Raw genomic sequence first — 23,758 nt, 5'->3', positions numbered from 1 at the left:
AGAAATGCATGTTGTATGGCCTTCCTTAGTGTTCTCAGTGATTCACAGTTTTCTTCAGCACCTACCTGTTGATCAATTCCGGGAAAAATTACATCTACACAAAAGTTTCAGCTTCACTGAGTAATACCTCACTCCTTCCATTACTTGCTGTAGTACATACCTACAACATTACACAGTTCTTATACTGTCTGGAAAGTGAACTAAATCAACTCCAAAATTCTGGCATGGGTGGAAAGTTGATCCCTAAAATAACCAACACTATGCTTATCTCCATATCTGCCTACTAGCCCTCTTGAAAGGATGTCACATGTCTTGGTGTTTCTGAGTCATTCAACAGAATTTACACTCGCGCATGCCTCTCTGTGCAACTTAAGTTTGGCAACTCCTATCAACATTTTGTCACTCCGTGTGGACGGTTTCATCTGTTATATTGTGTATGAAACTGTGGAAATCTTTTGCCTGGTTTGCCCATGAAGGTATGTAATAAAAATGGTTACGGTAAGATAAATGTACTAACCAACTTTGGATCATATGAAATGACTGATTCCCAAGCTGAACACTCAAAACCCAGAAATCAACTGCCACATTGCTACATGAAAATGTATAAATGTTAACATATATAAACACTTCATGTAATTACAATGATGATTATGGACTTCTTAAAAAGATAAGCACTGATAAACAATTATTTGTACTTTATTTTTGAAATGTATGTTTCAGAGATATTTTGCACAAATAGATTGATATATGACAGTATTTTCTTTGCTACAGTTGGCCGGAGTGGCTGAGCGTTTCTAGGCAGTACAGTCTGGAACTGCATGACCGCTATGGTTGCAGGTTTGAATCCTGCCTCGGGCATGGATGTGTGTGATGTCCTTAGGTTAGTTAGGTTTAAGTAGTTCTAAGTTCTAGGGGACTGATGACCTCAGCAGTTAAGTCCCATAGTGCTCAGAGCCATTTGAACCATTTCTTTTCTGCAGGTTGTTAGAGATAAAGCTTTGTCTTTGGGCAGTTCATAGTATGGGTTTGAAGTGCAAGGATGGAGTATAAGTTATATGTTTGTTGTGTTAGCATGGTGGTTGATGTTACAAGTCCTACTGTTGCTACCTGTTGCTGCAGTTTGTCTCTAACTCACCTTGCCAAACACTGTGAAAATGTGACCAGCTGTCCAAATTATTAACTTACTTCAAATTAATAAATCAGCTTTTGACTACAAGAGGCTGGTGACAGTCAGAGGTGGGAAAAAGTGAACCCATTGCAATATCAATTACAAGCCAAGACAAAACCGGCTGTGGGAAGCCTGGAAATGAGGAAGCGAGGCTAGCTGCAGGCACAGTGCACTTTGTAGGGTCACAATTAATGATGCTTCATTAAGGCAGTTTTGCAGATCTTCGTTCTCCACCTGATGTTGTTCAAACCTTATTTATTGATCAACAAATTGTGTAGCAGCATCAGACAGTGACAAGATGGTGATGCCCAGCATCAGGATAGCACTAGGTCATCATATTCATGACATGGCTTGTGTGAAGGTGGCAGAGGTGATGGGAAAGGTCAGTTGGCCTTGTGCAGTGACAGCAGCAATGGCTCTGGGTAGACTGGGGCAGGAAACCTGGAATGAATGTATCATGCACTCATCCATTGTTTCACAGCTGTGCAGTCCTGCACAGTGGTTTCATGCATCCATTCATGGCTTAGTAATTTGTAGGCAGCACCTCAAATCCAAAAAAGGATGAATTTGGCATTCAGACACAAAGTGGTGTCGGCTTGTAATTGGTACATAGTGCTCAAGTTTAGAAAAAGAAACTCTATAAGTTTATTTGATCATGGGTATTACAAAGTGAGAATTGTCAGGAACATGAGAAAAGAAAACTCCAGTAGTCCTAGACTAATCTCAATGGAAAAGGGAAAGTCAAAGATGAAGGAACTAAGCCATTTAGCACCTGTTCTAGTTGGTGGCTCAGAACAGAAGAGAGAGACATTTTTCATCCACAGCACTGAGAGCCTTCAGTTTCATTAGTCAGGTGATTTGACTACATGATTTGATTGGCAAGATGGTTTTGGTGATGACAATTTGGCCTATTCTGGCACAAACTGGTTGACTATCATCACATCAGCTGAAAGGCAATGGACAAAATAAGTGGACTCTTTGTAAAATGTAAATAATAAAAATTACTTGAATTTGGGGATTGTGGACACTTTGTACAGACTGCAAAGCATTGCTGTATCCACATCTATATACACATCCATCTTCTGCAAAACACTGTGAAGTCCATGCCAAAGGGCACTTCCCATTATACCAGTTATTAGGGCTTCTTCCATTTCCATTCACAGACACACTGTAATTAATACAATCTAATCCATCCTTTGAACCTGGTACTTCAAACTTTTCAAGTAAGCTTTCTCAGGATTTTTTGTGTCTATCTTCATGTGTCTGCCACTTCAGTTTCTTCAGAATCTCTGTGACACTTCCACAGATCTAACAATTTGCCTACATGATCATTCTATCTCATATCACTACGAAATGGTACACCCGGATATTTGTAAGAGTTGACTGATTCCAGTTGTGACTTGTTGATACTATACTCATAGCATAATATGATTTCTTTTTAAGTGTAAAGTTCAACATTTCTGAACATTTAAGACAAATTCCCTATCTTTATACCACTTCATAATCGTATTGAGATTCAAGTGAATATTTGTGCAGCTTTTTTTCAGATGGCACTTCATTATAGATAATTCCATCATCTGCAAAATGTTTGAAGTTATTATTAATATTGTCTGCAAAGTCATTCTCATACAACATGAACAGAAAGAGTCCCAACACACTTCCCTGAGCACACCCAAAGTTATTTGTACATCTGCCAATCACCCTCTAATCTGTGTTGTCCATAACAAGAAATCCTCAGTCCAGTCACAAATTTTGCTTGCTACCATGTGCTATAATTTTTTTGTTTGGTTGTCATGGTGGTGGGTGCCAGGGAGTGGGTGGGTCCTAAGGCAGAATGCAAAGTTAAGAAATGCACATATAGTGTTTAAGAAGATCTTTTTACTTAACTTGAATAACAGCAAAACCAGAACACAATCCAAAGTGAGTCCTTGAGATAGGCCAGTGCAATATTCACAATAACAACAGAGGATGAATAACAATGCTTTGACCGCACAGGCAGAATTGCACTAACAGATAAATTAAACATCAATGTGGTATCTTTTTGCCAGCTCCCTAGTGGCACTGTGGACTGAAGAGGGAGTGTTCTGGAGCTGACTTCAAATTGGTGGTGCAGTACTCACATGGGTTAGTGCTAATTTCTAGATGTGGATTGGCATGCATGGTATCAATAGAGTACAATATGACATTCCCCCCCCCCCCCCCCCCCCAAAAAAAAAAAAAAAAACTCCATACCATTGTGATATACAGCTGGAAACGATGGCTGGTTGGAGGTCTGAGCATAGGTGCCACTGAAGAGGCAGGAAACAGAACTTCAGCCAATGTCAAGCTCCTGCTCATACCACAACAATCGTCTTGGGAATAGCTGGAAATATCATCTGAGAAATCAGCAATATTGCGCAAGCCCATGGCCAGGGACAGAACATCTTCTTCTAAGAGCAGAGGCTCAATGGTGACTGGAGTGTCCAAGGCAGCCCACCAGGAGGTTGCAGGGCAAAGGAGGCTGATCTCCCATAGTTGGTGCTAATTGTGCTGTGGTGTGGTGACAGCACTGTGTCAACATCTATTGGCTTCCTGTCTGGTGCTGGTGGTGTGGAGATGTGAAGATGGCTGAGGCTGCCAGCTTCTCCTGGGCACTTAATCAGCCACCCCAAGTCAGCATTACACAGTCCACACAAATGAAGCAGGTTTTGATGGCACATTTACAGCACTGTGGGACCCAAAGCTTTAGTGATAATGGCTTGTTCCCAGTCCCTGTATATGCCAAAGCTTTCAAAAAGTCAAAACCATGCAAATTAAACTTAGCACACTGCAGAGGATGCATGAGCTGAAGTAATGTTCTATGTGTGCACCCATTTAAAAGCTCTGCTGGTGATTTGCCGTCACATGGCTGGGATTGGTGTTATGACAGAAGAAGTACTAATGCTTGCCCCTGCACATGGGGTGGGCATAACTTGTTCATCTGTTACTTGAAAGTTCTAATGAAGTGTTCTGCTTTACCTTTAGAATGAGGGTGGAAAAGTGCAGTCATCACATGCTTGATGCCGCAGGTGTCACAAAAGTGCTGAAATCCTGCCATTGTGAACTGGGGTCCATTGTCCGATACCAACAGTTCCAGTAGAGCTCCTATGCAAAGAATTGCTCTCAGAGACTTGATTCTGCTAGCTGTTATGGTGGAGGGCATGGACAGTACAAATGGAAACTTGTTAAAGTTGTCTACCACAACAAGCCAATGAGAATTCCAGTAAAGACCCACAATGTCAATATGCAGACACTGCCAAGGGCCAATCAAACAATCTTTGAGGCAGAGCAGCTTGGTTTTACACACATTGTGAAATCAAGTGTTCTATTTGAGAGTCCATACTGACCTAAGTACAATGGTGTAGTGATAGCTGCTCAGTGCATACAATGGCCCAGTCGCCTTGATGATGAACAGGGCAAAGAATTTCCTTCTAAAGCAAATGTGGCACAACCACAAGGGATCACTCATTGTCTGTGTGTAAAGGATGACACTCTACTCAATGGATAAGCTATTCCAAAGTACAAAATTATGGTGTGTGACTGGATTACTGATTTGCTTAACTTAATGTTGGCAATCAGTGCAGAGGTAATTCTACAGAATCATGAGTTCATGGTTCACAGCCATTACCTCAGTACTAAATCAATGGTCAATGAGAAAACCAAGTGTTTCACTGTCGTGGACATTACTGTTAAAATAGGAATTTTCTGAGGTACTGACACTGTGAGGTGAGAAAAAGTGTCTACATTCCAGTGTAGGGCTGTCAGCCAGTACACAATTAGAAAGGAGCAGAAACCAACACTGCAATGTTAGTGTCTTGTGCAGATGGACTAGCTTAGAAGGGATGAACTATGAGGTGAGAGGCATATGGTCTGTACACAAAGTAGAATTTTTGACATACTAGTTTTGGTGGAATTTAGTCACCTCTTATAGAAGAGAAAGAGCTTTCATCTCAGTGTGTGAATAACTGTTTTGCACTTTGTTGAGGAGTTTAGATGTGAAGACATTCTCTGTGCAAGATAACAGTGACAAACCCATAAGAGGATGCATCAACCACAAGCACAACCAGCGTAGTGGATAAAAATGTACAAAACAATGACCACTAAGTAAAGCATCTTTCAGTTTTTGAAATTGGACTTGAAATTCACTGGACTATTCAGACAAACCATCATTTCATCAAATATCATGCAATGGTGCTGGAATCTGCACAGCACTTGTAACAGACCAAACGTAACTTACTTCAGCCATTGCAGCTTGTAGTTCACTGACATTCCTACGAGCTGGGAGGTCCCCCAGACCTGTTAAGTGTTAGTGCAAAGAGTAGTTACACTGATTGTTAATAATGAGACTCAAATATTCAAACTCAGTCTGCAAGAAAGAACATTTGGCTTCATTACACTTTAACCCAGCATCTGACAGCACTTGAAACAATTTCCTGAGATTGCCAAGATGTCCTTCAGGAGGATGACCTGAAATGACTACATCACCTAAACAATTCAAACAAGAAGGAACTGTAGCAATCAGCTGTAATAAGTAGCACTGATAAATTGCAGGTGTGGACATGCAGTCAAAGGGCAATCACAAAAACTTAAATAACCACATGGGGGTGTGGCTCACTAAAACCCTGCAAGGCAGTGTGCAGTTACATGATCACTGCAAACACAGAGGTGGCTCACACAGAGAGCATCCCAGAGTGCCCCTAAGAGCTACAACACCAAGGCAACATTATTGCCTATATAAGTAATGAATTTTGTTAAGAAGGCAACAGTCTTTGTGCAGCCACTTGTGCAACAGCATTGGACTGCTCACACAGAAGATGCACCATTACAGGAGATTTAGAAGATGTTTCCCTATGACTGTTTACAAGGCTATCGGCAATTTGGAGATTACGACAGTTAGTGGTGTTGGAGCTCAAATTATATTGCAGGGCCCCTCTGTATTTTATGGGTGTGCACTGAATTTCACTTTTACCAAAGTTGATGCTGCTCAGTGTGGTAATGGTTGGTTAACTGTTGCAGTAGTCTGGTACAATGGTGAAAAAGTTGAAACAGTTCCAGGACTTGAAACTTTTAATAGTAGGGATGTAACTGCCTATTGTACCTTTCAGATTGGAAAGGTGTAAAACAGAAATATGGGTAAATCCTACTTTACATCTACAGTGCCATTGATATTAAGGATGAGGAATCATCGTAGGATTAATAGCAAGAAGGAGCATGTGTATGAATCAAAGGTGATCTTGTATGTAAAAATATTAATCTCCTGTAATGGGGCATCTTCTATGTGAGTGGTCCAATGCTGTTGCGCAAATGGCTGCACAAACACAATTTTGGGTGTGGCTGTGAGGTGGTGTTCGGTTATGTAATTCCTGTGGACACAGAGGTGGCTCACACAGAGAGCATCCCTGAGTGCCCCTGAGAGCAGAGAGCATCCCTGAGTGCCCCTGAGAGCTACAACACCAAGAAGAATAGCTTCTCAGATTTTGGCAAGGTCAATGTGTATTATTTTTTTGTTTTGCGTATAGAGGAATTTCATTTAATTTTTATAATAATGGCCTACATCATCAACAAGTTTAATATCTTTACATACATGATCAGCTTTGATCCATATACATGCTACTTCTTGCTCATTAATCTTATGATTCCTAGTCCTTAATACCAATGGCATTGTAGATGTAAAGTAGGCACACATTATACATCCCTACTACTATAAGTCTTAAGTCCTGGGACTGTTTTAACTATTTCACCATTAAACCATACTACTGCAATTGCTAACCAACCATTACCGCACTGAGCAGCATCAACTTAGGTAAAAGTGAAATTCAATATACATCCACAAAATACAGAGGAAATTCAGTACACAACCACAAAATACAGAGGGACCCTGCAATATAACTTGAGCTCCAACACCAATAGCTGTCATAATCTCCAAATCGTCGATAGACTTGTGAACAGTCTTAGAGGAACATCTTCTAAATCTCTTGTTACAGGGCATCTTCTGTGTGAGTGGTCCAGTGCTGCTGCATGAGTGGCTCCACGAAGACTGATGCCTTCTCAACAAATTTATTACTTATATAGGCAAAAATGTTGCCTCCTTGAGACCCTGGTTCTTGATGTATGCTTGGCAGTCAAGATGCCCCATTACAGGAGATTTAGAAAAGTTCCCGTAGGACTATTTACAAGGCTATCGACAATATGGAGATTATGACAGCTAGTGGTGTTGGAGCTCAAGTTATATTGCAAAATTCCTCTGTATTTTGTGGGTGTGTACTAAATTTCACTTGTACCAAAGTTGATGCTGCTCAGTGTGGTATTGGTTGGTTAACTATTGCAGTAGTCTGGTATAATGCTGAAAAAGTTAAAACAGTTCCAGGACTTGAGACTTTTAATAACAGGGATGCAATTGCCTATCGTACCTTTCAGAATGGAGAGGTATATAACAGAAATATGGGTAAATCCTACTTTACATCTACAATGCCATTGGAATTAAGGATGTGGAATCATCATAAGATTAATGAGCAAAAAGGATCAAAGATGATCTTCTATGCAAAAATATTAAACTTGTTGGTGGTGCAACCCATTATTATAGAAATCAAATAAAATTCTGCTATTCCCAAAAGAGAAAAGTAATGCACAATGATCTTGCCAAAAGCCAAGAGGCGATTCTTCTTGGTGTTGCAGCTCTCAGGGGCACTCGGATACTCTCTGTGTCAGCCACCTCTGTGTTCACAGTGATTATGTAACTGCGCACTGCCTCGCAGCCGCGAAGGGCTGTGTATATTCAGCACACACACCTGATTGCAATCAGTTTCCTTACAATCACTTAATGGTATGGCCACTGACTGGCTGCTACAGGGGAAATCACACCTAAGTCCTCTCAAGATAAGAGTTACTGTGCCACTAGATCTGTGATAGCGTGAGTGATTGGCCATGCTCAGGAAAACTGTGGTTTTGCACTGTCTTTCATTGTAATGTGAGCTTTAAAATTATTAGCTTTTCCTAGGCCATCATGAAAAAGTCACTAAATTCATCACTGAGTTCACCTACCTTGTCTGAATGCAAAGAGGAGTTCCATACCAAAAATTGTTTCACTTCCATGTGAGCATGAAACTGCAACGAAAACTGTCTTGGTAATGTTACAAAAAGTGGCAAGTAAGCTGCAAATGATTAATGCAGGATTATCATGTCCACCCTGACAAGAAAGAGTTGCCTATGACTTATGTAGCTTGGGCTTTTATAACAGTTCGTAACAAAGTTGCAGACACATTAGTAGCTAGCTCCATGCATATTTTGTGTTTGACAAACAACTTATTGGCCTGATGCTGAATGGAAGAAGTGTGTGACTTTTTCACTGCTGCACTTAACTTGCTCTTCTCAATACAAGAAACAGTACTGGACATGGCAAAAATTGCACTGGCATTCATTGACTGAGAACTTGAAGAATGTGCAGAGCACTGGTTGGACTTGCATTTATGTGGACTGACAGAGAGAATGTGACAATGCTTGCCACAATGATAAGACTTCTTACCATGACAGGGACACACCTGTCACTTACATGCTGTGAAACACTGAGGGAAGTATTTGACACCAGTATCTTGTGCCTAGCACACTGGTTTTCTCTAAATAATTGCTCTGGAAGAGACTTTGCATTTTGCAGCATGCAAATAACAGGCACTATCTGTTTATCACATCTCTGAACTGCAAAATTTGGCATGCAGTCAAGTCTACTGCTGCTCTATTGTATGGGTCTTGATGCTCCACTAATTTCAAAACATGTGAGGGAGGATCAGGATAATTCAGAATCAAAGATTACAAAGATTGCAAAGATTGGAACATTTTGAATATTGGCATTCCTGATGATGGTAGCACTACAATAATGTCCACACTCACACTTAAAATTGTAATGGCATATAATTCCTTGCAAATCAGTTGCCTGTTGCTCATGTGTCTGAGTGGGTTGCCTATGCACGCAAAAGAAATTGTAACATGCTGGTGCCACATTAATCTGTTCATCACAGTATTTTTCTGCAGGAGAACCTTAGTTTGTCGTAAGCATCAATTTCAGGGTGGGTTGTTGGAAACATTTTCCAGGCTAACCAGAAAATAGAGACTCCAACTGCTGTGAGAAAATAAGGTTCCTGTCCCTACCTTCAATGTGATGCGGTGTGAAGTGTGAGATGAGCTGTGCACAGCACTCAGACCATTCCTCTTGTATAGAATCAAAAGCTTAAAATGGTGGTACAGAAACAGGCATTGCTTTCTGAGACATTGCTGCAGGTTCTGGGGCATTGCTGTTTACGTTACTTGCACAGCAAGCATCATCATCATCTTCTTCTTCTTCTTCTTAATGAGTTGCTGTGTCTACTTAACCTGTAACTGAACAATCTGAGTTACTGACATTTCTTGTGGAAGTAATGGCCATGATAAAACACAAAAATGACAAGAAACATTGTGCAACCACTAAAAAAAGTACAGATTAGTGTCACTAAAAAGAAAAGCACAAGAAAAACACTTTCAGTTGTAGGGCCAATAATCTGAAAACCACTCAGAAACACTGAAGCAAAGTAGCAGGTGAGCTTGGAGAAGAACCACAGTTCTGCAAGAAAGACAAACGATTAATATCATCACCAGTGGTTGGATGGTTAGGAGTCGAACCAATTAACAATGAAATGTAGTTTTCCCTCATCACCAGATGTTTGGGTATTCCATTGATGGGTTCCAAGACAAAGAGTAAAACAATAAGATGTGCACATAATTAACTTGAATAATGCAAGTCCAGAGCACAATCCAAAGTGATTCACTGAGCTGGGCCATGATATCCACAATAAAAACAGAGGCTGAATACTGGTACTTAGACTACACAGGCAGGACTGCACTAACAGACAAGCTAGATACTACTGCAGTGTCCTTTTGTTAGTTCCATGGTGGGACGGGCCACACTGACTGAGGAGGGAGTTCTTGGAGTCACCACAGATAGGCAGTGCATTGACATGTGTTACTGACAACCTCTAGACACGGACTGGCACACCATGGTATTGATAGCACACAATGTCACACTTTTGGTAATAAGTTTATGTGTTGAACTGAGTCAAATGCTTTTCAGAAATTGAGAAATACAGCATCTACATGGCTGCCTTGATCCATGGCTTGTTGAGTTTCACATGATAAATGTTTTCACAATCCATACTGGTTGGCATGGAAGAAGCCATTCTCATTGAGATGTCTCATAAGGTTTGTGGTCAGATTATGTTCTAAGATTCTACAACAAATGGATGTCAAGGATATTGGATGGTAGTTTGTGGATAACTTCCACTAAACTCGTTGCAGATAAGTCTGACCTACATAATGATGGATTTTTGTTCAAGGGATCTACGGCACATTATGGTCAAAAGAGGGGCTACATAGACCACAAATTTTCTATAGCATGTGGTAGGAATTTCATTGGTCCTGAAGATTTATACAGTTTCTGCAATTTCATCTGTTTTGCAACATCGCTGGCACTATTACATATACATCAAGAATTAAATCGAAGCAGTACCACTGAGTTTTCATTTGTAAAGGGACATTTGAAAACCAACTACATATTTCAGATTTTGCTTTCATACTCTCAATTTCATTTCCTGTCTAATCTACAAGTGTCTGGATATTAACTTTGGTACCACTAACAGCCTTTCCACATGACGAGAATTTCTTTGGGTTTTGAGAGAAATCCTGCAATAATACTTTTGCTATGGTAGTATTTGAAGGCATCACAAATTGCCCTCTTGACAGCAAAAATGCATTTCATTCAGTATCACATAATCTATAACTCTGTGCTTTGTTTTACACTTATTATGCAGTAGCCTTTGCTTCTTTAGAAGTTTATTTACATTGAATGTACACCACGGAGGCTCTTCCCATCATGAACTGCTCTTCTAGATACACATGTATCCAGTGCATGGTCAACTGTTTTTCTAAACCTGAGCCTCAGTTCACTGCATGCTCCCAGCCAGAGCTAAATCTTTCCAGATTCTTATTGAGATATGACACTACTGCACATTATTCTAGAATGCTGAAAATTAAACTTTTTTAATTGCCCTTAGTATTTTGAAATCATTTCTGTCACAACTTCCGCATGGTCACTGATACCAGTTCCTAGTGGGAATTCTCAAAAATAGCAGCTCTATTTGTTGCTATTAGATCCAGTATACTTCAATCATGAGTGGGTTTTCATACTATCTGTTCTAGGTAGTTCTCAGAGAACTCATTTATAATGTTTGGATGGACTTCTTTTCATGCTCACCACTTACAAAACTGTAATTTTCCACTTGGTTCTTGGATGATTAAAGTCTCCTCCAATGATGACAGTTATTGGGGAACTTACACACTAGTGAACTTGGTTTTCCTCTGAAGTTTTTGGTTACATCTGGAGATGAGTGTGGCAGTCAAGAGAAGGATTTGATTATAAGTTTATGTCCATCCTTGACACTGAATCTTGCCCAGATAATTGACATGCAGTTTCAATTTGTATCTTGGTGGATTTGAATTTCTTGTCTACAGCAATAAATACAATACCTCCACTTTCCATAGGCCTGTCCTTATGATATAAGCTGAAATTTTTCCCAGTTACCATGCTGCTATCAGTTTTGAGTTTTAACCAGCCTTTTTTACTTGGTTTGTAAACTGCACAGCTTTTTAGATGCACTTCAAATTCTTGCTCTTTGTTGCAAATTCTTCAGCAGTTGATCACTGGGATACGAGTATTCTGACCTTTAGGGGGTATTTCTTTGTGTCTTATACTTACACTTCTAGGACCCCTGAAACTATCATTATCTGGCAGCATGAAGAGTCAACAAATCTAATTTAAAAAAAAGACTGGTGTTAACCCCACATAGAGCAGCTGAGCAGCCCCTGATATTTAATGCACATGTGGCCCATTTAGGGGGACACTCCTATGGTGCAAGTCCAGGAAATTGCAGCCCAGCTTGTCACAGAACCCTTCACTCAACTCAGAACCAGGAGGTCATGATCCATTCTGAGGATAATGCTGTGAATTGTGAGATTCATTGAAACTTTGTGAATGAGGTTAGTCTTCCCAACCTTCTCCGTTAGTTACTGGAATGATCTAAAGATGACTGCAGAGCCCACACAACAGACACCATTTGTTCCACTGTGCACCACACTCTGCATTTGGCTATTCTCTGTTCTGTCAATGGCTGCCAGGGCAGCCTCTTCATCAAGTTAAATGAGGATCCTAAGCACAAACATTGAGCAAATCTGTGTTCCTTCTCATTCCTCACTGTCAGTTTCCTAGGGAGTACCATGTCCACTGTACATTTGAACAGCCAATGATTAATAGACCCCTTCCCCTTTATCATTTGCTTCCTCTTGACACAGAAAACAGGTGAAGTGAATCTCACTGGGTCAGTTTATGTTCCAGTGGAAGACAACCCCTTGAATTCATTAGTTAGAGGGATTGGTATAGCATCACAGTCAAGTAGATCAGTAGTGATATATTCAGTACTTAAGTTGGAATAAAATATTTATGGTAACTCACCTTTATCATAATATTTTTCATAGGGTGTGATATTCAGGAATCTCTGCTTTAGCTACTTGCTTCCTGCAAGCTGTTTCATCTGCTAGTCTCCTTCCTGTCTGCAGCCAAGATTCCACATATGGCTCAGGATAAAACTCATGTTGAGATGGGTCTGGATGGCTCAGACATATAAAAGCTCTATCTCATGCAATGAGCAAATAACTTATTCTGTAACTCATGGTAATATTCACTATGCTAAAAGTTCTTTCACATTCAGAAGTTGAAATGGGTATAGTTTGAAGAAAGGGACTCAACTTTCTGTGGGCTTTGCCTGCATAAATGTCTTCTCAAAAGACATTTAGGTAACTTTTTGTGTAAAGTGAAACAGCTCACAAGGGTTTGTAATTTTTTCTTCACCTTATCTAATGTGTATATCTGTTGGTGAATTCCTTTTAAATAACACTTTAACATCATGGATTAATCTGATTATTTTTTGAATCAACCTATTGTTGAGATTTGTTGTAAGAGATCTGAAGAATTGTGACAGGGTTTACTTCTGAAATTTTTGAGTGTTTTCTTTTTTAAGTAATGACTTGAAATTTTTGTTGACTGATGGCTTGTGATACACTTTTTGTACAATCTTCTGTTAAACTGCTCATGGACCCTAACACTCATATTTTTCTTTAGATGGAATTGTTAGTGTTGGGCCTTTAGGTGTAGAGAAAGTTCACTTAATACTGTTAGTGCAACCCAGATGATATCCAGGTTCATTACAAATTAAAACGATGTGTAAAGCCAGAATAATCCTATATACTTTGCCCATTTCTTTGATCTCTTGCTTTATCAACCTGTACAAAACTAAAATGAGTTGCCAACAGTGAGTAACTTTCCCATACAGCTTTAACAGCCCATAAGCTAGATGAAACTCATCTTATAGTGAATATTTTTCCAATTGTTTTCATTATCTTGTCTAATGTAGCTGAATATTCCATTAGTCCTCTCTGGATTTTGGGTTAGACACTGTATCAGAAACATTTTTTTTTTTTTAGTGTTTCAAAGTGATTAACACATTGTACCTCCTGTTTCGTATCACTAACTGCTAGTTCTATCAATGATTACGGCCATCTACAGGCCCTTCAACAAAAATGGAGTTAACGCTTGTGCCACTTACGTAACTCTAGTGTAACTGTAAACTGTAGTTGTGGAAAAACAGATATTTCCTTGCACTTAATGAATTTCCTGATTTTTCATTGCAAAAAAAATATATAAACTTGGTTTTGGATTAACATTTCTGGGGATACCATTCGCATCCAACTAAAGGTGTGGATATATGCCATACTTCCTGTAGAGAAGGCAAGATATACAGGAGAGGACAGTCTTTGAGGTACCTTTGGCATTGCAGGCACATGACTTTTAGGAGTTCTTCCAAAACAACCATTTACAAAAGCTCTACATTTATTTAGTCCTTCTATGCCTACATGTATAGAATATATACAAGGATACTGGACATGATCAAGTCTTTACAACGTAAAACAGAGTCTGTGTTGCATTCCTAGTGACTAGGTATCTAAGTAATTTAGCAAAGAATCATGCATACAATAAACATAGGAGACAACATACGAAGTAGAATATTCATAATGCATATTTATTTTTGTTGTTTGATTTCTAGGTACTCTGTTAGACTGTAAAAGCATCCAATTGTTTGTCAGTAGTCAGGGTGATTTCCAGCTGCTTGCAAACATCAACTAACTATCCTGTGTTTGAGGACAATACTGTCAGTGGGTTTGCATTGTGGCTGATGCAATGTTTTGGGGAACAGTAAACAAATAACCTAGCAATAAGCCTGCCGTGTCTCTTTCAATTTCTGAATTTGTTATACAAATTTCCTTTAAGAACAAAACAAGTAGCATGCAAAATGCAATTTCTGTTAAGTCAACAGGATAACCTGAGCAGCAAGTTACAAATTTCCTGAACTTTTTTAAGGTTATAGTCACTAAATGTGTTAACTTATGATAAATGCAGAAAATATGCACTCCTGTTAAACAGAAATCTAAATTTAACATGATAAATGAGGTATAATATGTTATAATATGAAAAAAGAAGATAGACAACACTCACCTGTTGCTATTTATCCCTTTTCAGTAACTAGCAAGTCAATATTAGATGCACCTATTCCATCTCTGATAGTTTTAATATTAATTTCCTTTAAATTATATTTATTTTATTACCAAATTGGGAACAGACATGTTAAAGGCCATATAATTTAACTGTATTCTGGTCTTCATCTTCAGTCCCATTGCAGGAAATTTACTGTTTACAAATAGTGGAATGGGTAAAGAGAACACCTCACTGTATACTATGGGTACTGAGTAATGTAATGGCATAAAAACAATTACTGGAGCATAGTATCTCAGGTTATAAATTTGTATTTTTCTTCAGAGCACACAGGTACAGCTATACAGGGCACACAGCTACATTGTTTCTCTTAAGAAATTCATGCTGTAACTCCATATTTGCCTAGAGCGGACTGTGTTGTGTGCTTGCAGGGCACAATATGCAGCAGTACATTGAAGCTGACACTGTGTTGCGAGTGTTTAGCATACAGATTCCATTTCAGCCATAGATTTATTTACTTTTCATACTGAATAAGAGTTTTTATATTTTGTATAAGTTTTAGACTGAAATGTAGCTGTAAAATCCGAGCATTTGAAAATGAGACCACCATACAATAAATGTTTTTATTGATAAGAAAATAATGAAGTAATTGTGAATGAAGCAGTTTTTAATGTTTGGTGTAGACCTCAATATATCATGGTCTCAGATAATTGACAATAGATACACTTAACTTACAGTAACTTAAAATAATCTTTGGTTGTGAAAAATGTGCTGCATCACCTATTAAATACCCATGTGCTTAATGCATTGAAAAATGATTTTTAATTTGTCTGTTGTGACAGTATTATGGACTAAATCCAATTTCTGTGAGAGCTATTGCTGAATCATTGATGCACAATAAGACTGTAACAGAAGTTGATCTTGAAGATAACTGGCTTACTAGAGATGCTGCTTTTCACTTGGGTGAGATGCTTAAAGTCAATGAGACTATTACAAGGCTTAGTTTGCGTGGTTGTAGGTGAGTGATCCATAGTATTTAATCTGAACACTTTGATAGTGCTGAGCAAACATAAAGGTCATATCTCATATGCTTATTTTTTATAACAAATGTACAATTTAAAACCATTATAAATAAATGGAAACACTAAACTCAATGTGACAAAATGTCTTGGAAATATCATAGTAAACATGAATAAGGATAATCAGACGTTTCATTAATCTTTTGTGAGATGTAATGAGAGGGAAATAAGAGGAAAGGAAAGGCGATAAAAGAAATCAGAAACCCAGAGAAGTATGATATTTATCGGATAATTCTTGTTTTTCATGCATCTGTAGTTGTTCAACTACTTGTTCTTATACTGTGTTCTCTACTTATTATAAAAATTTACTTTTTATTAAAAATAAGTATAGATCTTTTTAATATTTAGTTAAAACAATCATTTATGTAAATTACTGATGCAGCACAAACATAAATTCTCACTTCCAGAATTGGTCGAGAGGGAGCTCAGAGATTGTGTGAAGGCATAAAAACAACAAAGTGTGTGAAAGACTTAGATTTAAGTTGGAATGAACTGTGTGATGATGGCATGGAAGAGTTAGCGCCAGGTCTTGGTGGAAACAGCAGTATTGAGAAACTCAATCTTAGCCACAATAAATTAGGAAATGGAGCTGGCATGAGCCTTGAACTTACTATGACAGAAAATGCAACTATAAAGAATCTTAACCTCTCTTGGAATCAGCTCTATCCAAAGGACGGTATTGTAAAATTCAAGTTTTTATATATTCACACAATGTTTCATTTTTATGACATATTTGTAAATGTTAATGAAACACAAATGTATGAAATGTTTTAATGAAAGATAGAAAGTAAGAAAGAACATACTTGGATATGTCTTCATTAAAAATATGAATCATATTCTTGAAAACAGATAATAATGGTAGAAGCATTAGGATGGAAATTATATATAGGCTTAAACACAGCACCCATTGCAATGATATGCAGTCCTTTAATAAATATTGAAACTGAACACATGAATAGAAATGATGTGAATGTATATGTATATGTACAGTAAGTTAATATTCTTCAAAATATGACATGAACCTCTTTCATCAATATACTGCAGCCAACATTATTCTCAGTCTTCATTCTCTTTGTGGAAGTTTGCAACTGCCTAGATTTTTCACATCAGAGTTCTTCTTTGATCATCATCTTGGGGCTACTGGATGTAGCGACCAGTTATTGAATAAATATACACAACACTGTAGAAGTTACTCTTCACTTCCTTCACATTTATTAACAATAAATTCAGTTTCGATTATCTGCTTTCTAGTATGTATGAGGATCAGTATCATGATGGATTGGTAAGCTGTACTAACTAGAAAATACTATTTTCTAGAAAATTCTCAGTAACTTTAAGAATCCTTGTGCATGTTAAAACTTCCCTCTCTCATAAAAGGAGCTACTATTTTTGCCATTTTCTAATTATACAGCAATTGATTAAACAAATTAACTTTGCTGTCTATTGAATCTTTGTATCTTTCTTTTCCCTATCTTTTATATTAACATCTAAAACATATTTTACCATTTGGTAATTTCTGAAATATGTACATCTCTAAACAGGCATTGTGCACGAAGCACTTGCAGTTTGGTGTCCGGTAGTCAAAATGTGAATATCTATGTCAGTCAGGGCCCAGCTGTAAATACTCAAACTTCTATGTCTCATCAGTCCCTTACTAATAAACAATGTCGTGTGATGAGGGCCTCCCGTCAGACCAGGTGCAAGTCTTCCGATTTGACGCCACTTTGGCAACTTGCATGTCGTTGGGGATGAAATGATGATGATTAGGACAACACAACACCCAGTCCCTGAGAGGAGAAAATCTCTGCCCCAGCCAGGAATCGAACCTGGGCCCTTAGGATTGACATTCTGTCGCACTGACCAATCAGCTACCAGGGGCGGACATCAGTCCTTTTGTTTGATGGTGATCATGAAAGCATGTCATGTGAGTCATTGGCACTTATGAACTTTGTGAATCTTCTCCTAGTTAGTGTAGCTTACCAATCTGCCATGATATTGATATTCATACATACTAGAAAACAGATCACAGAAACTAAATTTGGTGTTAATGAATGTGAAGGGAGTGAAAAGTACCTTCTACAGGGTTGTGTGTATTTTTTCAACAACTGCTCACTGCATCCAATTATCCCATGAGGATGATCAAAGAAGAAAAACTATGAGACTTGTGAGGCAAAAACCATGTCAGTAACGTTTCAAGCAAAATTCAGACTGCAGGGTGAGTGAGGCGGCTTTGCCATGTTGTGCTTTGACAGAGCCTCTGTCACAATTAGCGAAGTGTGACTGGACTTTCTTCTTCCACTAGATCATTTGCATGTCCCACTGGATTAGTGAAATAAATTGGAATGAGGACTGGCACTTACACAGAATATAAAAATCATGCTTGAAACTTAAAATAGGACTTATTTCGGTCCAACTACTTATTGGACATGCCCAGTATATACACTACCAGGAAAAATAAGTCCATTTCAATAATAACCAAATCTAATGACAGTACAGTATGTTTCTTCAATCTGACATGTGCAACCACATTCTAGAATTTATTTATATAAAAATAAAATGAATCTGAAATATCCAGCAATTAGAGTATTCTGAGGATGAAGTGAAGAATATTTCTACTTTAAAGGAGTAGAACTGTGTAAGTCAAGAGCAAAAGAGAGAGAGAGAGAGAGAGAGAGAGAGAGAGAGAGAGAGAGAGAGAGAGAGAGAGAGAGAGAGAGAGAGAGAGAGAGAGTGCTAGAATGTTACATGACAGTTCAGGTAGCAAAAAGTTATTCATTGCAAAAACTAGTGAAATGACACAGGATCACAGTCAATTCTGAGAGATTACTGTTTATTCATTGTGAACAGTAATGATAATAACATGTTAGCTTTAAATACAACGAAACACTTGGTGTGTTACTTCCTCCAAAAAATTTAAGTTGTTGTGAAATACATTTAAAAAGTAGCCTTACTACCAAAGAATATCAGCTGACAAAGGTTTCTGCCATGAGAAAGCTTCTTCTGGTCTCATGTTATTCACAGCTTTTGTTGGCAATCTGTTAATAAGATAATACATAAAACAAAGGAAAGGCAACCACTCACTTCTAGCTGACTGATGTGTGGCACATAGAAACAAGCAACAGAAAATATTTACACTAGCTTTCAAGTTTTCCTACAGAAGTAAACACATGTTCACATAAAACTACACAGACACTCAAATGTACACAATATATCCATGGCTGCTGCAAGACTGAATGTTGAGAAAACATTAACACTAGCTTTCAAGCTCTTGCCTTTTCTCTAGTAGAGGTAAACACATTCACACATACAACCACAGAGACACCCAAACATTATACAATACACTCATGGCCACTGCAAGAAAGTATGTTGATTATTGATAGCAGTTGCCTGGGCAGGATAGTGTGAGGCAGGTTTTTGACAGGATGACACAGTGGCTGTACAACAAGATGAAAGGATTTCAGAGAATAGAGCATGTAAGAGGTACAAATGGGAAAGGGGGGATGAAGGGAATTAAAGTGGAGGAAGGTGGAGATAAGAAGGGAGAAAGGGAAAAGTGAAGGATGAGAGGCAATAAGAGAGGTGGAAAAGGAGGAGGCAGGGGAAGGCAAGAGGGTAGGAGAGATGGTAAGGTGGGAGAGTGGGTAAGGAGGGAGAGAGGGTAAGTAGGGGGGGGGGGAGGAGAGAGAGAGAGAGAGGGAGAGAGAGAGAGAGAGAGAGAGAGAGAGAGAGAGAGAGAGAGAGAGAGAGAGAATGGCCTCGTAAGAGGGGAGGGGGAGAGTGATGGGAGAAGGCAGTATATGATCAGGATGGGGAAGGCAAGGTGTGGACAGAAGAGAGAAGGGAAAACATAAGGCCAGGCAGTGGGAAACACGTTAGTGCAGGTTTAGCACAATGGGGATTGTGAGAGCACTGGACATGCTGAAGAGACAATTCCCACCTTTGTAGCTCAGAGAAACTAGAGCTGGAAGGGAGTCTCCAAATGTCTCACACAGTGAATCAGCTGTTGACGTCATTTGTGTGTTGTGGTGCATAGCATGTTCAGTGACAGAATGGCTACATATGTCTGTTCATATCAACAGCTCAGATCACCAACAGTACCTCCAGTTTAACAGCTGTCAATTATTCCTTATCAAAAAGTCTCTTCTTTACAATCTCAACACCTTTGGATGCCACATCAAGTAACCGACTGTCTACTCCCATGAATGGCCACTGCCAAACTTGCGCAAATCACAGACTTGACCATTCATTTGCCAAACATCTCCCACCACTCTCCCCACCACCACCACCACCCATGTGGGCATCCCCACCCTCTGCCCCTCTCTCTCTCTCTCTCTCTCTCTCTCTCTCTCTCTCTCTCTCTCTCTCTCTCTCACACACACACACACACACACACACACACACACACACATACATACACACACTCAAACATACTATAAACCCTCCCTCCCTCCCTTTCTCCCTCCTTTGCCAGCCCTCTCCCTTTCTCTCTTTCCTCTCCCATTCTCTGCTCTACCATCATTTTGTTGTGCATTTGCTGAGTCATCTGTTGACAGACTGCTTCACATTATTCTGCTACTCTCTCCTCACCTCATGTGTCCTTATCTTCCCTACCCCCCTCCATCTCCATCTGTTATCAGTAATCAACAGTCAGTCTAGCTGTGGTCACAGGTGCATACTTCCAGTTCTGTGTGATTGTGCATGTGAATGCATGTACTTCTACTAGAGAATGAGTGAAAGCTCAAAAGCTAGAGTAAATACTGTTTTCTGTTGTGTGTTTCTATGTGCCAAAATCAGTCAGCTATAGATTAGTGGTTGCCTTTCCTTCATTTTACATATTATTTCATCTAGGAATATCCATTGGTGTTAATAAGATGAGCTGTTATGGAGATTGCTTCTCTCCAAAATTTCATAAGTAGTTTAGCATTAAACAGGAAACAACTTGCCTGCTCCATGGTCATTCTAATGTAATTTTCAGCTACACCATTTACTCTGGAGTGTTGGGAGTAAATCATTCATTCATTGATCAAAAAGGACTGTTCAGAAATATGCAGTGAGTCAAGGTGTATGTTAATATAATACAAAGACATCATATAAACTTAATTTGTATATTATATTAACAACAAACTGTTATCATAATGCTTCATTCTATACATACTCATGCTGTTTAAATTTAAGTGAATAAAGTAGTAGGAAAGCTAGTGCTTTGAATAAAGTGGCTGCCTCTTCAATTTAACTATGCAGCTGCTGTTTATCTGCATTTAGTAGTTTAATGTTTACTGTGCTACAATGGTATTTTCCAAATAAAATATTTTACATCAACAATACTGAGTCCTATTATTTGTTGAGATCTTCAGTTTGAATACTGATCTGATGCAGCTTTCCATGCTAATCCACTGCGTGCAAGTCTCTTCATCTCTGCATAACTACTGTAACCTACATCCACTTGAACCTGATTACTGTATTCAAGCCTTGGCCTCTCTCTACAATTTTCACCTCTCTCACTTCCCTTCATACCATACTGATGATTGATTGATCCCTAAATATGTAGCTATCAACAGATACCTTCTTTTTGTCAAGTTGTGCCATAGTTTTCTGTTTTCCCCAGTTTGGTTCAGTGCTTCCTAATTTGTGACTCGGTCTGCTCATCTACTCTTCTATAGCACCACATTTCAAAAGCTTCCATGTCCTTCTTGTTTAACTGCTTACTGTCCACAGTTCACTTCCATCCAAGGCTACATACCAGGCAAACACCTTCAGAAAGACTTCATAACAAATTTATATTAGGCATTAACAGATACCTCTTTCTCAAAAATAATTTTCTTGCTATTAGCAGTCTCTCTACATTGGCCATCATCAGTTATTTTGCTACCCAAATAAGAAATTCATCAATTACTGCCAGTATCTCATTTCCCAATTTAATTTCCTCAGTATTACTTGATTTAATTCATCTACATTCCATTGACCTTGTTTTACTTTTGTTGATGTTCACCTTATAATCTACACTCCTGGAAATTGAAATAAGAACACCGTGAATTCATTGTCCCAGGAAGGGGAAACTTTATTGACACATTCCTGGGGTCAGATACATCACATGATCACACTGACAGAACCACAGGCACATAGACACAGGCAACAGAGCATGCACAATGTCGGCACTAGTACAGTGTATATCCACCTTTCGCAGCAATGCAGGCTGCTATTCTCCCATGGAGACGATCGTAGAGATGCTGCATGTATTCCTGTGGAACGGCTTGCCATCCCATTTCCACCTGGCACCTCAGTTGGACCAGCGTTCATGCTGGACGTGCAGACCATGTGAGACGACGCTTCATCCAGTCCCGAACATGCTCAATGGTGGACAGATCCGGAGATCTTGCTGGCCAGGGTAGTTGACTTACACCTTCTAGAGCACGTTGGGTGGCACGGGATAGATGCGGACGTGCACTGTCCTGTTGGAACAGCAAGTTCCCTTGCCGGTCTAGGAATGGTAGAACGATGGGTTCGATGATGGTTTGGATGTACCGTGCACTATTCAGTGTCCCCTCGACGATCACCAGAGGTGTACGGCCAGTGTAGGAGATCGCTCCCCACACCATGATGCCGGGTGTTTGCCCTGTGTGCCTCAGTCATATGCAGTCCTGATTGTGGCACTCACCTGCACGGCACCAAACACGCATACGACCATCATTGGCACCAAGGCAGAAGCGACTCTCATCGCTGAAGACGACACATCTCCATTCGTCCATCCATTCACGTCTGTCGCGACACCACTGGAGGCGGGCTGCACGATGTTGGGGCGTGAGCAGAAGACGGCCTAACAGTGTGCGGGACCGTAGCCCAGCTTCATGGAGATGGTTGCGAATGGTCCTCGCCGATACCCCAGGAGCAACAGTGTCCCTAATTTGCTGGGAAGTGGCGGTGCGGTCCCCTACAGCACTGCGTAGGATCCTACGGTCTTGGCATGCATCCGTGCGTTGCTGCGGTCCGGTCCCAGGTCGACGGGCACGTGCACCTTCCGCCGACCACTGGCGACAACATCGATGTACTGTGGAGACCTCACGCCCCACGTGTTGAGCAGTTCGGCGGTACGTCCACCCGGCCTCCTGCATGCCCACTATACGCCCTCGCTCAAAGTCCGTCAACTGTACATACGGTTCATGTCCACGCTGTCGCGGCATGCTACCAGTGTTAAAGACTGCGATGGAGCTCCGTATGCCACGGCAAACTGGCTGACACCGACGGCGGCGGTGCACAAATGCTGCGCAGCTTGCGCCATTCGACGGCCAACACCGTGGTTCCTGGTGAGTCCGCTGTGCCGTGCGTGTGATCATTGCTTGTACAGCCCTCTCGCAGTGTCCGGAGCAAGTATGGTGGGTCTGACACACCAGTGTCAATGTCTTCTTTTTTCCATTTCCAGGAGTGTATTTTCAAAACACTAGCCATTTCATTCAATAGCTTTTCATAGTCCTTTGCCATTTCATCACTAACAGAATTACATTATCATTGGCACACCTTAAACTTTTTATTTCTTCTTCCTGAACTTTAATTCCATTTCCAGATTTTGCTTTGATTTTCCTCTCAGTTTACTCACTGCACAGTAAAATGGGTTAAGGGTAGAGGAGTGACAACTAAGGGAGCCCACTCCCGGCAGAAAAATTTCACAAATTTATTCAAAATGAACAGTATACATACTAGAGTGCTGCAGCGCTCAATGTTTGACCAGTCACGGCTCACCTGTTGACAGGGGGACCGAGCTGCTCATGTCTGGCCCCATACGACTCGGCTCTGTCACCTACTCGCGCCATGTCCATTGTCCAGATTCTGGACATGCGGATAGCCGAGCATGACCGGTCACCGCTGACGTCTGAC

The 23,758-nt window shown here is 39.9% G+C and overlaps 1 protein-coding gene across 1 annotated transcript in view; it reads left to right on the top strand.

Annotated features, from left to right (window-relative positions):
- Positions 1 to 23,758, top strand: part of LOC126267734 (leucine-rich repeat-containing protein 74A-like) — a 322,570-nt gene that overhangs the window by 175,514 nt on the left and 123,298 nt on the right. Inside the window, exons 5-6 of the mRNA XM_049973037.1 lie at positions 15,653 to 15,828; positions 16,297 to 16,565. Coding sequence (XP_049828994.1) covers positions 15,653 to 15,828; positions 16,297 to 16,565 — 445 coding nt within the window. The remainder of the gene's footprint in view (positions 1 to 15,652; positions 15,829 to 16,296; positions 16,566 to 23,758) is intronic.

Source organism: Schistocerca gregaria, chromosome 4, assembly GCF_023897955.1.
Source record: "Schistocerca gregaria isolate iqSchGreg1 chromosome 4, iqSchGreg1.2, whole genome shotgun sequence".
In the NCBI taxonomy this organism is placed as follows: domain Eukaryota; kingdom Metazoa; phylum Arthropoda; class Insecta; order Orthoptera; family Acrididae; genus Schistocerca; species Schistocerca gregaria.
This window is presented reverse-complemented; position numbering and strand designations above follow the sequence as displayed.